This window comes from Corythoichthys intestinalis, chromosome 1 (genome assembly GCF_030265065.1).
Source record: "Corythoichthys intestinalis isolate RoL2023-P3 chromosome 1, ASM3026506v1, whole genome shotgun sequence".
Taxonomy (NCBI): domain Eukaryota; kingdom Metazoa; phylum Chordata; class Actinopteri; order Syngnathiformes; family Syngnathidae; genus Corythoichthys; species Corythoichthys intestinalis.
Genome location: NC_080395.1, coordinates 63,334,916 through 63,349,711, shown reverse-complemented (window position 1 = coordinate 63,349,711; position 14,796 = coordinate 63,334,916). Strand labels below are relative to the sequence as shown.

The window sequence follows — 14,796 nt, the reverse complement described above, 5'->3', positions numbered from 1 at the left end:
GCGTTTTTCTATATACAACCACAAATTATTTAGGTTGAATTCAGATGTCACTATTGCCTTTGCCGGCTATCTGGCCCTCGTCGTTTTTAGATTAAAATGTAAACACGTAAAAGCCGAATTTCTTTTTGTATGGACGCAAAAATGTCTAAATTATTATTATTATTATTATTATTTATTTATTCATTTTTAGGCTCCAGCACCTTCGCGACCCTCGTGAGGAAAAGCGGCATGGAAAATGAATGAATGAATGAATGAATGAATGAATTTATTCATTTTTTTAATACTAAAAATCGTGTGGTTCGCCAAAAATGACCTGATTATTTTAATGTAAAGTTACGCTATCGTGTATGGATACAAAATCCAACATGTCGGCCATCATAAAACATACATCTTTTTAAGTTGAAAATTCTTGTAAATAAATGTGTAAATCCTGGCATTTCTATATATATATGAACGTAAAATAGTCTAGACTATCGGTTAAAAGCAAACAAAAAAATGGGCAGTTATCATTCATGTTACTTTAATTTTTCAAGCTTAAGTTACAATAATTTTTTCCAATCATTTCATTTTTTTCACAACGTATCTATGTGCTATTTTATAAATTAATTACCTTGAATTTTTGACTAAATCACTCTTGAGACAATCCCACCTGCTTTTATGCACTGAAACGTCCTATTTCCACGTAAATCCGGCGTTAGAACGCAGTGTGTGTTTACGTTTGTGTGCCCCCTACGGGAAGCCGTGGTGCAATGTCTGTAGGAGCTGTCTGGTCAGCTGATAGTGAAGTCTATGACACTAGAACAGTGGTTCTTAACTTTGCTAAAGGTACTGAACCCCACAAGTTTAACATGTGGATTCACCGAATCCTTTCGGAATTAGATAATAAAGCTGCTTTGGTCAAATTCAAAACTAATATTTGGCGGAAAACACAGACAAAGCTGAAAAAGCAATTTCTGCTCTTGCACCCCTCTTTAAAATAAACTGCTATATTTTAGGCAAAAAGAACTGTTGTGTGATAGAATACTAGTATGTCCATATGCTGACATAGCAGTTTCATGGCTCATTAATCCCCCAAACTATTTTTAACTTGTCTGTTTTTACTCTGGAGACCCCCATTTACAGACACCATGCAATCGCTTTTGTTTCAACACAGCCATAAAAACAAGGTAAGCATATTTATTATTCGACTTTATATAATTTTTCACTTGCATATTTTAAACTTTTAAACAAATTACGTCACAATGAAAAAAAAAACAGTGTCTGTAAATAGGTAACGGATATCTACCTCATAACTCTCGCTTTATTGTTATTTATATTTTTTTAACTGTTGCATTTTCTCTGACATTTTAGATGATAAATAATCGATCCAGACAAAGAAAAATTGGAAAAAAACATTTCAAAGGGTAAATTTTCAAATGAAAAAGAAAATCTCGACCACTCCTTGATGTCTGCATTGCGACCCTTGTTACATGACCATGTTTCACCCATAAAATCCCCCCAAAATCCAACTGTGGCCATTCACAGCTGTGTCTTCACACTCGGTGAGACATGCTACACGGAGTTTTTGGATCAAAACAAGGTAAGTATGCGATAATAACTCGTTAAAATCATGGTGTCTTTAATTATGCTCGCTCATGCTCTCACCTTGAGTTAGGGTCTAGGGGTTTAAAAATGTTTTTGTTTTGTTTTAAAAATGCCCTGCTGTTAAAAATGTTTCCTCCCCAGAAAATTCAGATTTTAAGCTTTTCAATGATGTACAGTGGGGAGAACAAGTATTTGATACACAGTCAATGGGAAAACCCATTGGCAGTGTATCAAATACTTGTTCTCCCCACTGTATCACACATGCGTACAGGACAATTTTGAAATTTGGCCAAATTGGGGGTCTCAGAGTGGAACTTCAAGTCACTTGAGTCGTTTCCGCCATATCTAAGCTAGCAAGCTAATAATTTAGGAAAATTCTTCAAAATTCTTCTCATTTTGACATCATGTTTTATACACAGGTCAAAATTTGAGACCACGCTGCCCATAGGTCTGTTGTATTACCTCACACCAAGTGCAAGTCAACCTTCCACTGAGTAAACCAGTTCCTCCTCTCACCAGAATAAGGATTAACAGTAAAAAGAAATGGATTAGGCCTGTAAATTGGGAGCAAACCAGTGTAAAACCTGGTCTACTTTGCCTGGATTAATTAGCGTAATATAATAGGGCTTTGCATTTCTTTACCTTCTTTACTTTAGACTTACTCACCGAACCCCTGGGGTTCGACCCAGGTTAAGAACCACTGCACTAGAATCTAGAGTGCAGAATTCTGTGAAAGAAAAATAACCATCTATAATATATTTGTTGAAGTGAACATTAATTATGAACTGGCCACGAAATAACTTGTACAATTGTGATTCAGTTTAAATCACTGATGCATCAGATTTTTTAACCATTTGAGGTTCAAACTCTTGTAACTTTTATACTGCCCATAGGGTAAGGAAAAACTTTTTGGGACCCAAAATATGAACACTATCCAAATATGTCACCGAAAAACATTCTAGGAAAAAGGGATTCTATTGTTGATGGGGGCATCCTATTTTTCTAAATAAATCTCAGTGGTGCTGAGTGAAGCACATATTGGCACACAGCATGTATCAGATGACAAATGAAAGACTATTTTAAATAATTAACATCAAAAATCCCTTAGGAATTCACTTAGTTTTAGAGCCCTCAGTCTCTCGTCGCAGCTTTCACAGTGTGCTTTTTTTCTTTCTTTCTTTTGCTTTTTTAATTTTTTTTTTTTTTTTTAATAAACACAAAATAGCTGCAAGTAAAAGAAAGAAAACACTGCATTATGAAGTAGATCATTTCTTCAATCTATTATTCATGCCACAGACTTATACCCATGGACTATTTGTGGTGTGTTAAAGGAATGTATGGGAAAAGAAGCTAATGTATCTCCGTTGCATGTTCCAAGCAGTCAATAGTGCTGCAAGCTACAGTACATGAGATGAAATAGATACTAAATCTTTTTTTAGCCTTCATCTTATGTATTCTGCGGACAAGGAGACATACAGTTGGTGGGTAGTTATCCAGTCTCATGTCATCTCAGTGGAAAACAACAGCGCAGGACACATCATGTTCTATTTACGCTGTTGTTGATATGTTCCTGTGAGCAGAGGGACCATGGGTGAATAGACAGAAAAAAGGAAGGTTGACTTCAGAAAGAAATTGGCAGGTTATCTCGGGGCTTTGTTTAATGGCAATCCTCGCTGAAGTATAGTCCTAAAAGATAAAACCGCAAATTCTGATTACTCCTCTAAATCTGGCTTGTCTTCAATGAGGCCTGCCAACTGCAGGTCTGCAGTATTCACATCAGAGTATGAAGTGTTTTGTGCACCAGAGCGAGGACTGAGCACTGAAAATAAACTCTAATCCAAACAGAAAACCTGCAAACACTGTTAGGAAAATGTGCTTATATTCCCATGTGTCAACCGATATTTTTACAGTGAATGATCTGAGCTCTATTTCTTACTTGATTCAAACTAATTCAAAGAACACAATGTGTCAATTTTTCATGATGGCTGAGCCATTCTATTTTTAGCTGAAACACTTGGTGGTTCGAAAATAGCCAACTTTTTAAACAGTAGGATCAAAATGAAGAAGTGATGATGTCATGGCAGGCTGCTGTCATTTGACTGCGCTGACGTTCCCTAGCCCAGTGAATCCCAACCATTGTGCAGCTATACTGTGCCATGTGAGCGCATCGATTAGGTCATGTAAAATTGTCCACTTTTACTTGATTGGGCTGAAAAGTATTTATTTTTGAAAAAGAATACCTTGTTGATAAATCTATGCCAGTGACATATAGTGACAGACTGAAAAATTGCATGATCTTTCACTAGGTTGCATAAAATACATAAACTGTGGCCAAATATGTGCCTCTATCACTTCATACATCAGCCCCATGACTCCAACACAGCTAAAAAGAACAGTCCCTTAATTTTCAAAATGTTGGCTGTCCCCCTCCTTGCTGCGACAATTACATAACAACTCTGTTCTCCGTTAGGTCTATCTTGCGGAATTTCTTTCATCTCTGCTCCTCTTTGCACTAGTACCCCAAGGCTCTGTTCAGGGACCCATTTTCTTGTACCTGTTTCTCTCAGGGCACCTGCCTGGTCGTCCTGAGACCTTTTTGGTTCCAGTGTCTGAAGATGTGTGTCCAGCATCAACAGGTGGAGCGACAACAGGTGCAAGCAAAAGCCATCACCCTTTTATATACCGGCACTCAATTGCAGGTCATCACTTTTGGCTCAGCTGTCAGTTTCGTAGCCTGTATTGCATTCTTGTATTTTGTGTAATCAGATCTTTGCTCCATTCAAAGACCATGCTGTTTCGACCATGCCTGGTACCTTTGCTCGAGCTCTCTTGACGCCACGGTATTTGACCTCTCACCTGTCTGACTGCCTGACCACTGTTACAGTTATTTCTAACAACGCTGCTCCCGGATTTCTCGCCCCCTCTGACCAAATTCTTGCCTGCCCACCGATCTGTGCCCTCTCTTATCACGATGCCAGGCAGCCGACTTGCTCCCCTCTGCCTGCATACTATTAAATCAGTCCTGTATTTGATTTATACCAGATCTGCCACTTGTCTGATTTAGGGTATGCACACCACAAACCGTAACAGCTTTCACTAAGTGCTGTCATTAAAAAGCATGGTACTTTATCTCATCTCATTTTCATACAGATGCCTACAAAAAACTATAACAGTTTATGTGGCAAACGGCAGACTGGTCGCCAGTCAATCAAGGGGTAAACACATATATAGACAGATGACACTCATATTCAACTGCCACTGAGTGGGGTTTGAACCTATGCTTCTTCTACAGAAATCGGTTAGCTCAACAACTGCACATTCAGTAAACGACTGGGCCGTCTTAAAATGAAATAAAAGGGAAAATAAATTCTATCATTGATGGCAAAGTAGCATGGGTGTAAGTACTTTGCATGTACAAAAAATGTGGCAGCAATATTGTTAGACGATATGAGAGGACAGAAATTTGATCAACTGTAATGGACAAGGGCAGCACAGTGTTGTCATGTTTTTTTTTTTTTTTGCACGTCTGTCTCAATGTTTTGAGGTTAAAATCTCATCTCTAGCCTTCTTTTCTGGTATTTGCATGTCTTCTCTATGCTTAAATGGAGCAGCCCTATGTACTATCTCTTCTTCCCACTTTCCAAAAGCATGTATTTTAGGTTAGCTCAAAGGTGTTCAAACTACAACCTGTGGCCAATTGCAGTCCGCTGCCCAGGTTTTATTGGTCCGTAGCAAATTATAAAAATTGAATATGGCCCGCACAATAAGCTAAGCTTCACCTACATTCAGTTGCACTTCTCAGCTTTAACAATTCCGGATTGGGCGAAATAACCGGGGACATTCTGATTACTGCGAACTTCCTAAATTTCAGGATGTTCTGTGCAATCTGGGACTGTTGGCAACTCTAGCTCTAACAATGCTGTAGATGGAGCTAGTCACTTAAACAGTGCCTCTCCATTAGCTCAGGGATCGAAAAATGACATGTTAAAATCAGTGTAGGAAACTGTCAAATTTCCGTACATGGTTTGTATGAATTTATTGAAAAAAATAATCCAGTGTGATAAACTAAGCCGGTTAAATCTCGGACATTATACTAGGACGCGACACGGTTATGTCCCGTGTCATCTCCGTGTCAGTTGATCCAGGAAATTGCTTTCAGACATAAGGGCTACCCATTTAAATCCCGGGATTTAATTGGAGTTCATTTTATTAATATATAATACATGTTTTTCAATAGTTTTTTATTTTTTTATTTTCAGGGTGTATTTAGGGGTACTTAAAGTGTTAATTCAGATTTACGAGGAAATTCGAGTTACGTCGCCAGCATAGGAATGGAACTCTTTAATAACCCGGGGTCTACCTGTGGCTGTACTTAAAAATAAATACATTTCAAAAATTCAATCTTTTTTTTTTTTCTTTTTTTTTTTAAAATCTTATTCCAATCCTCTGGTTAACAAATGAAAGTGGAGGGATCCTTTGATTTTTCTGAAAGCAGCCCTAGGAGAAAAAGGTTTGGACACCCCTGGGTTAACAGAAGGCTTTATATTGTGAACGTGAGTTTAAAGGTTTGTTCAGGTCTATGTGCCCCTTGATTGACTGATACAATATCTGATTCAGACTGCCTCTCATTCAACATCATCTCTTGATAGGCTCTACCTCTACAGTGACCGTAAGGGGAACAAATGCGATAGAAAAGAGATGGTGGATATAACTAACGAACTAGAAAATAAATCAGCCATTTTCCTTTTCTCAGTGACTCAATGTTTTTATGTAGGCCACAAAACTCACCACCAAATATAATGCAGCAGCACACAATTACCTGGCTTTGATCTAAAAAAAACCCCCAAAAATCTAATCTATTTGTAGCTATCTTATAATTAGACACTGTAACAGCTTCCAAAGTTTCTGTACACTCCAATTAATGTTTTGGTATTTTGTGTTCAGCAATCTCCGCTACCACCAAAACTATGGTGGAAATACAGAACATGCAAACAATATGTTTAGAAATAAAAGGACAAAAAACATCTACATTTACAATGATACAACTGCATACAGTGTGCGCCTTCCGTGGTGGTTAAAATCCAGATTTCCTGCCTTCTTTTTCCTTTTTCTGCATAGTCCTTTTCTGACCATTCCCTGTGTGTGTGTCTAAAAGCACCTTTTATGGCTATTTTGACACCTTGGATTTATTTTGTGGCTCTTTTGCCACCTTTGATTCCCTTTGTGGCTGTTTTATGTGAATACTCAGCATAGGGCCATAGAGACGCAGTAACACATCAATTTTACAAAGTGGATTTATCCAGCTCTGTTCCAAAGACATAAAAAAAAAAACATTTCACAGTGACAGCTACAGACACATATGTAGATGCTTGAGGGTGTCTGTGTGCGTGTGTGTGGCCACACAGTACTCACAAAGACATTTGAAGCCGAATGTCGGCTATTGCTAATCACTTTTTTTTTTGGGAGAGGAGAGGTAGAACCATTTCCAGTAACATGTTGTTGCTGACTAATACTACTGTCACCTAAATGCATTTATATTTACATTAGGGATGGGACATTGATTGAAATTCATTTAATATTTATTGGGATTCATTATGATGAATTAATTACAAAAAATAACAAGTTTAACAACAACATAACGCAATTTAATTCGAGCTTCTGTTGCCACACGGGCCCCTCAACCTTATCAGGAACAGTGGTTACCACAGTGGACAGCTATTCAAAAGATGAAACTTTAGACTTTTTAAGACCCCTTATAGTGCAGGTGAGTATTTTTGGTCATTTAAAGAAAAAATAATATAAAAAAATTGTCATTTCTCAAAAAAGACAGACTGGTGACAAAAAACAAGGGCCAATGGTACAGGTTAATTTCCTTCTTTGTTGACAAAATAAGATTTATGGCCAACTTTGCGCTGACTATGACTATATTCATCGTAGAAGACAGAGGTGGGTAGAGTAGCCTAAAATTTTACTCAAGAGTAGCGTTACTTCAAAATGATATTACTCAAGTAAAAGTAGTCATGCAAAAAATTTACTCAAGTACAATTAAAAAGTATTTGGTGAAAAGAATACTCAACTAACGTGTAACATTGTGAGTAACTGCTTAAGAGGTTTGATTTTTTTTTTTTTTTTGTAAATAATGGTATTTTTTTTCTAAACACAAAGTTATCTATATGAACTGTTGTTATTATTATACTTGGAAGAAGAATCAAATCAAATTTATTCATTATAGCCCTTCACAAAAACCCGAGAGGTCCACAAAGTGCATTACAAAAAAGCAAAGTATAGTTAATGATAAAGACTATAACCTATTAAATAACCAAATTAAGCAAAAAAAAAAAAAAAAAACCAGAAACTAACAGCTTGAGTGCTCGTTAGTGGACAAAATATATTTCCTATTATGAAACTAAAAGGATCATATCGCCGGTATTCCGTGGTCAATCGGTGCCAAATAAAAACTGGGAGAGAGGTTAAAATCTGCGCTTTTGAGTCATGTTGATGGCAACGCACTATGTCAAATATTAAATTTTTTACAGTGCTTTAACGACGCCAAGTGATTGAACAGGTTGGCGTGATCATACAGAAAGCTTGAGTCCGATTGGACAAATAGGGCCATGTGGTTATTATTGCGCCGTTTCATTGGTGAAACTGGTATCCCCACTGCTGACATATCTGGCAAGAAAAAAAGAGTGTAATCTGATATGTAGACTAAAGAGGTAAATGTAACAAATAGTGTAGCCCAAAGTAGTGGAATAAGAGTAGTGCTTCTTTTTCACAAATCTACCCAAGTAAAACTAAAAAGTATGTCCTAGTAAAACTACTCTTGGAAGTAAATTTTTCTGAAAAAGTTACTGAAGCAAATGTAATGGAGTAAACGTAACGCGTTACTACACACCTCTAGTAGAAGGACACAACGTACAACAACATAATCCAAGACACTCACTGCAGTATGGAAAACAGTGGGACTATGCTGCATGCTTATGGAAATAATGTAACAAAAATTAGACTAGTCGCACCATTACTTGCAAAATACTCACATGTCTGTCCTCGCCTCTGCCCCCCAAAAAGTTTTAGAAACTGTAAGAGAGACATACTGTTGTTGTTTTTTTTAACCTGTAATGATGTTTCTTACAAAATGCTATGCTAATAGGATGAGAAAAGATCGGTCACAATATGATTTTATTATGAAAACAGTCGGTGGCACAAAAAAAAAAAAAAAAAAAAAACATTAGGACATAATGTACAAAATAATTTTTGCAAAGAGTACTTGGAGTTTTAATGCTTTTGGTCACTGGTGGTCTTGTGATGCATTAGCCTGACTTCGACGCAGGCGTTGTAGGATCAATACCTTCTCAGTTGCAGTGTGATTGTGAGTGTGAATGGTTGTCTGTCTCTGTGTGCAACCTAAAACTGTTTGGAGACCAAGTTAGGGTGTAGTGTGCCTTTCAGCTATGGTCAGCTGGGATAGTCTCCAGCACCCTGCAATCCTGACATGGATAAGTGGTGTTAAAAATGAATGCTGAAAAATGAATGATGAATGCTTTTGGTTCCTAAACCCGAACGGGATAGATGTGCACTTCATGGTATTTTTTGTTTGTTTGTTTCGAATATGAGTCATTAAATTTATAGCAAATGCATTCTCCAGAAATAACAATATTGCCAACTTTATATATTTTCTGAGTAATCCACTTAAAGGTGCTATGAATAACCGTGTCAAAAAATGAAAATGACTGCACTAATGTTATTTTTTATGAAGAAAACAAATTGAGCACTCAAATCTGGCTGGCTTTTTTTTATTATTACCCATTCATAGTTTTTTCCACCCACAACAATGCATCCCGGGAAAGCCCACTTTTTTTTTCAGCAATTGTGGTAGTGACATCTCAACCAGACTTGATGATCATTTCTAGCTTTCTAGTACTACACTAGCAAGAACATGTTGCCAGAATTATAGAATAGTCACACGGCAACAGAGAAGAGATCGCATATGGATAGCATGCTAGCAGTCTGTAAAAATCTGCAGCTCATTCTGGCTGAGACCTCATCATCTGTTTGGAGATTTTTTTAGGGGACGGTGACAAGGCAGCTGAGAAAGGAAGACTAATTATGATCTGATTTCATTATTAAACCTTTACTGTCACTATTTTTGGATAGGTTTGTGTCCAAAATATGGTCTACAATCATTTTAAAGTCAGTTGCTGTACCATTTCATAGTACCTTTAAATCTTTTCAAATAGAAAAATACATATATTTTGGTCAGGAAAAATATTAATAGGTAATTAAAAATGTTGTCTATTTTTGAATATGCACCTTTGTTAATGAAAGCAACAGAGAGAGGGTGCGGGGGACATCCAGCCTTATAATAGGATTTTTCTGCCGACACTATGAGAGTGGAAGGACAGCGGGGCATTATAAAGAGGTCCATTATCATTTGCAAACAACTCAATTTCTCAGTATAGTGCCGCTGTGGTTAGCCCAAAATGAGGTCATGTATCCACATTTGTCATGTTTGAGAGTGGCTTGTGTACAGTTAAGTCCATAAATATTGGGACATTGACACAATTTATTTAGTACCTTTTCACCATCGCATTGGATATAAAAAGGAAATGTACAAGATGCACTTTAACTGTAGAACTTCAGTAGTATTCCGCCAATGTACTGCTGACAGTATGCCCATTGCTTAATGATATCTATGTTAGGCGTAAAGCAAAAGCTTTTCATTGAGAGTATCGATTATTGCAGAGCATTCCGGCTTATTAAGACTTTGTTCATTTAAAGTATTTTACTGAGAAAAAACATCAGTGCCATCAGCAACTAGTTGACTTCAATTAAACTTTTACCACATTAGTGTTGACTACAAAAAAATCTAAAGTCGTGCAATCTCTGGAGCCTGTCTCTGTATGTGAATAAGTATTAGATCACATAGGGTGGCAGTGCTGTGTCATCTTGGAGCACATCCCTGACTTGTCACCCACTCCCACTACCATACAACTTGCTCTGTCCACCTTCAACCCTCCTTCACATCAATAAACGTGAACTTGCATTAACTGGTGTGGACTGCAAATGCCGCCTCTTAAACATGGTCACAACAATTCTGACTCTCCTTCTGACAAGCAGGCAGCTCCCAAAAAAAAAAAAAAAAAAAGAAAGAAAAAAAAAAGCAAGCAACACTTCTGAACACGCAGAAAGACAGCACACATGCCCGCACTCACGCACACACAAAAACTGCCAACACAAAGAGAGGAAGAACAGCCGTGTATATTATGGAAAGATCACATTGTGAATGTTTATAAAGGAATATATTCTGGAAGGACAGGTGTGTACAGAGTGAAAAGAGCACATTGTGAATGTTTATAAAGGCATACATTTGTCGATAACTGACAATAGCAGTGATAGAGAAACATTCAGTGCTGTGCAGGAGAGAGATTTATCAGTATCCTTGTGCCCACTGTGGTCCAATGCCATCAAAAACAGCCTCAGCAAGCTTGCATTAGTCGCAGTTTGGCATGCTTTTTTTGGCCGTAAACCATTGGTGGCTGTCCCAAAGCAGCTCCTCACAGACACACACACTCGCACATACGCACACAAGTAGACATGAATTGACTGGTGGAGAGAGTGGAGCTCAATGGACAATCCCAGAGTTGGTCAGGCTTTTTAGCATCAAGCAGCTTATCCAATCACATACTAGATTAATACTTTTATGAGAGTAAGCCAGTCATAGAGAGAGGCATATGGAATGTGTTGTGTGCTCATCTGAAAGCCTAAGAAACATTGCATAACCAAAGGTCATTGTGTCATGTGTGAGAGTGGCTGTAACACATGTAGATGAAAAATCTTGTTGAGTAGAGGGAAAAGATATTTTGAATTTGATAGACATGTTATGCTAAAGCTATGATTCCGTGACTATGACCTCCACTTTGCGTTGGATGTACTGTACATGTGAATACTGTGGCCGAGAGGTGTCAGGCAAAATGCAAAGCCCAAACACTTTTCAAATTGATAAAAGCTCGAACCCCAATTCAACTTAGCACAAATGAATGGCACCACTTCAGGTCATTTTGCAGTAAATGAGGGGCTTAGAGTGACATCCTCCCTCGAAATTAATATCTCAAGCGCCCCAATTTACTGCAAAATACATCTGAATTTGTTTGTGTTATGATCGTGCTAGTTTTTTTTACCCCTCTGTTATTGATCGATTCGGTACGCTCTATTAGCCGCGGGAGCTAAGCTAAGGAAAAGCTACAAGTGACGTCACCACTCAAAATTAATATCTCAAAAAAAGCATAATACTGTATCTACAAAACCGTTACAGCACAAACCAGTACAAACGATTGACACAATTCTTAATCGAAATGGGGGCTGACCTCAGATTTACCTATAAAAGAATTTTAGATATCTCTAAAACGAAAGCAGCACAAACAAAACTTTTGCAGCACAAAAGCTTTACATCATTTCTATATAAATTTGCAACTTCACAGAGGTCCGTAGAGATGGTCACAAAGCACATATAGCAATAGACAAAGTGTCGTCCTTTTTTTTTTTTTTTTACTGACAGGCCAGCCTCCAGCCGTTGTGCTGCGGGATTTTGCTGTTGTGCTGTGGGTTGTTGCTGTTTTGCTGTGGGTATTTGCATTCGTCTTGCGAGCCTTTTGCATCTGTGCTGCGAGCCATTTGCTGTCGTGTTGTGGCAACTGGGTTCGTGCTTTTTCCAATTTGCAATCGCGCTTTAGGAATTGGGGACCGTGTTGTGGCAGTTTGCATTCGTGCTTTTTTTTGATATTGCAAAGCGTTTGCAATTGGGGTTTGTGCTTTTTTCTATTTGCAAAATGTGTTTGGACATTTTGTTTGACACCTCTCAGCCACCATATGTGAAAGGCTACATGAGTTAGATGCAAAAAGTCGTGAACAGAAAACATTCTTTTTAGTGTGCTGTTCGCCTGGACAAAAAAAGATGGGTATTTCGTTTAATATACTTGCAAAAAACATTTTGAGTGACCTGCTGGAATCAAAAGATTTCTATAACTGTCGCGATAAAAAATTGAATATAACAATTTCCAAATCCCTTTCAACCTATATACAATTGAATACATTACAAACAAAATGTTTATTTGTGAAACTGACCGAATCTATGTTTTTATTATTTAAATATTCACTTATTCCGAATTTAATGCATGTCACTTCAGTCTGAAAGGACTGGCCATTCGCTCCTCCTGGTCAAAACGGATTGTACATCTATCATCATCAAAGGCACGCAATGAATTACAGTAAATACTAGGGGTGAAAAATTTACTTCGGAGTGTTACTTGTGGCCATAATCACAGTGTATTTATATTTTTATTCATTTTTTAAAGTTAATTGATCTTTTACTAACATTGTATTCATTCATTAATGTATTTATAATTTCTGGTACAAAATTATATGAAAAAAATACAATGATGAAAAAAAAAAAGGATAATTGGATAACAACTGGTAATATCTATGTTTTGTTTAAGGCTGGTCAAAAAATGTTTTTTCTTAAATGGTCAAAAGTAGTCGCTTCCCCGGTGAAGGGTTAAAGGTCATGAGTGACAACTTTTGAATAGCTGTCCACTGCAGTGATCAATGTACTGTATCTGAAAAGGTTCATTTAGATGTGTGGTTGCCTCTTTACCCAGTTAGTCGACCTGCAACTGTAACAAACCTTTCTGGGACAAGGTATTTTACTCCCAAATGGCTTGATCGTCTTCTTTGCACCCAGAAAAGGTTCAAGACACAATGCACCATATATACAGTATATAACAATATAATCGCTTTTCAAATCATATATTACAACTCTGAAAAGTCCACGTGTTTCTTAAAAAAAGTTTTACTGTTGTACACAAATGAGTGAGCACTTACATTGGAGTCAAGCAGATCAATGCTGTCTAGGCTCTTGCTGCGGTGAATGCGGCCTTTGATTCGACGCAAGGAAGGTTTCCCCTGGCTCATGGGCAGGGAGAGGGTGGACGTGGCAGGCATGGCCATAGCACCAGCACCCCCTGTAGCACCTAGAGGCCCATCTGAAGACTCGGGAACACCAGAGGGTGACGTTTCTCCGTCTGACGGTGTTACCCTGCAAGATGGAGAACGATGTTGATGGTGTTTTCTGCCATATTAATATGTTCTTGTATGCAACCGAGAACATAATTGGCTACGCCTTAAACAACTTTGAAACTTACAATGGGGACATAGATTAAACATAATTCTCATTAATAAGAATTATTTTACCAGTAGGAACTGATGAATATTCAAGGTATAAACATATACAGTAGTTGCCTCAGGGAGTAAGACAACTTGATGGCTTTTAAAGGACATCCTTTCCTGTTGGGTGTGGTGACAGTCAAGCAAGTGTGAGTAATTAGGCTGAATGTCAGTGGGGTAGCCTGCAGATGGTTACAAAGTATGCAGCGTCCACTTGCCTTCTGTTATCAGGCCACAAAGCTTCCTACTACTTGGTGTTAAGGTGAGAAATAAAGTCACAATTTTTACAGGGTTCCTTTGTTCTTTCCTACTCATCTAAACCATGTTTTAGGTCAATACTGTACAAACCATAGAGCTAGCGTAAGACTTTGGCTCAATACGCATATACAGGATTATAATGATTGGAAAACAATGAGACTTGGTTGATGAAGTAGAGATGTGGCTTTGGTCGCAAAAAGTGCTGTTCCAATACAAGTAGTAAATAAATATTCAAGGGCTTTCAAACGATTACAATTTTTAATCGAGTTAATCACAACTTAAAAATTAGGTAATCGTAATTAATCGCAATTCAAACCAACTCCAAAATATGCCATATTTTTCTGTAAATTATTGTTGAAATGGAAAGACAAGACAAGACGGATATATACATTCAACATACTGTACATTAGTACTGTATTTGTTTATTATAACAATAAATCCACAAGATGACATTAACATTATTAACATTTTTTCTGTTAAAGGGGTCCACGGATAGAATGATTTGTTGTTCTTAAATGATAAATGTTAGTACAAGTTATACTAATTTTATATTAAAACCCCTTTTAATTTTTTCGTTTTAATAAAATTTATAAAATTTTCAATCAAAAAATAAACTAGTAGCTCGCCACTGTTGATGTCGCCGAGTGGGACGTCACATGAGCTCCCTGCCGTTCTTCCACAGTGTCTTTAACTACGTAAGGCAGTGATTGAAATACACCACAAGGTGTCAATGGC

General features: G+C 37.5%; 1 protein-coding gene across 12 annotated transcripts in view; it reads right to left on the bottom strand.

Annotated features, from left to right (window-relative positions):
* The window catches only part of tjp1a (tight junction protein 1a), a 209,536-nt gene that overhangs the window by 152,920 nt on the left and 41,820 nt on the right, over positions 1–14,796 (bottom strand). For all 12 annotated transcript variants that reach the window (XM_057835140.1, XM_057835147.1, XM_057835175.1 and 9 more), the window contains exon 2: positions 13,462–13,675. In XM_057835140.1, coding sequence (XP_057691123.1) covers positions 13,462–13,675 — 214 coding nt within the window. The remainder of the gene's footprint in view (positions 1–13,461; positions 13,676–14,796) is intronic.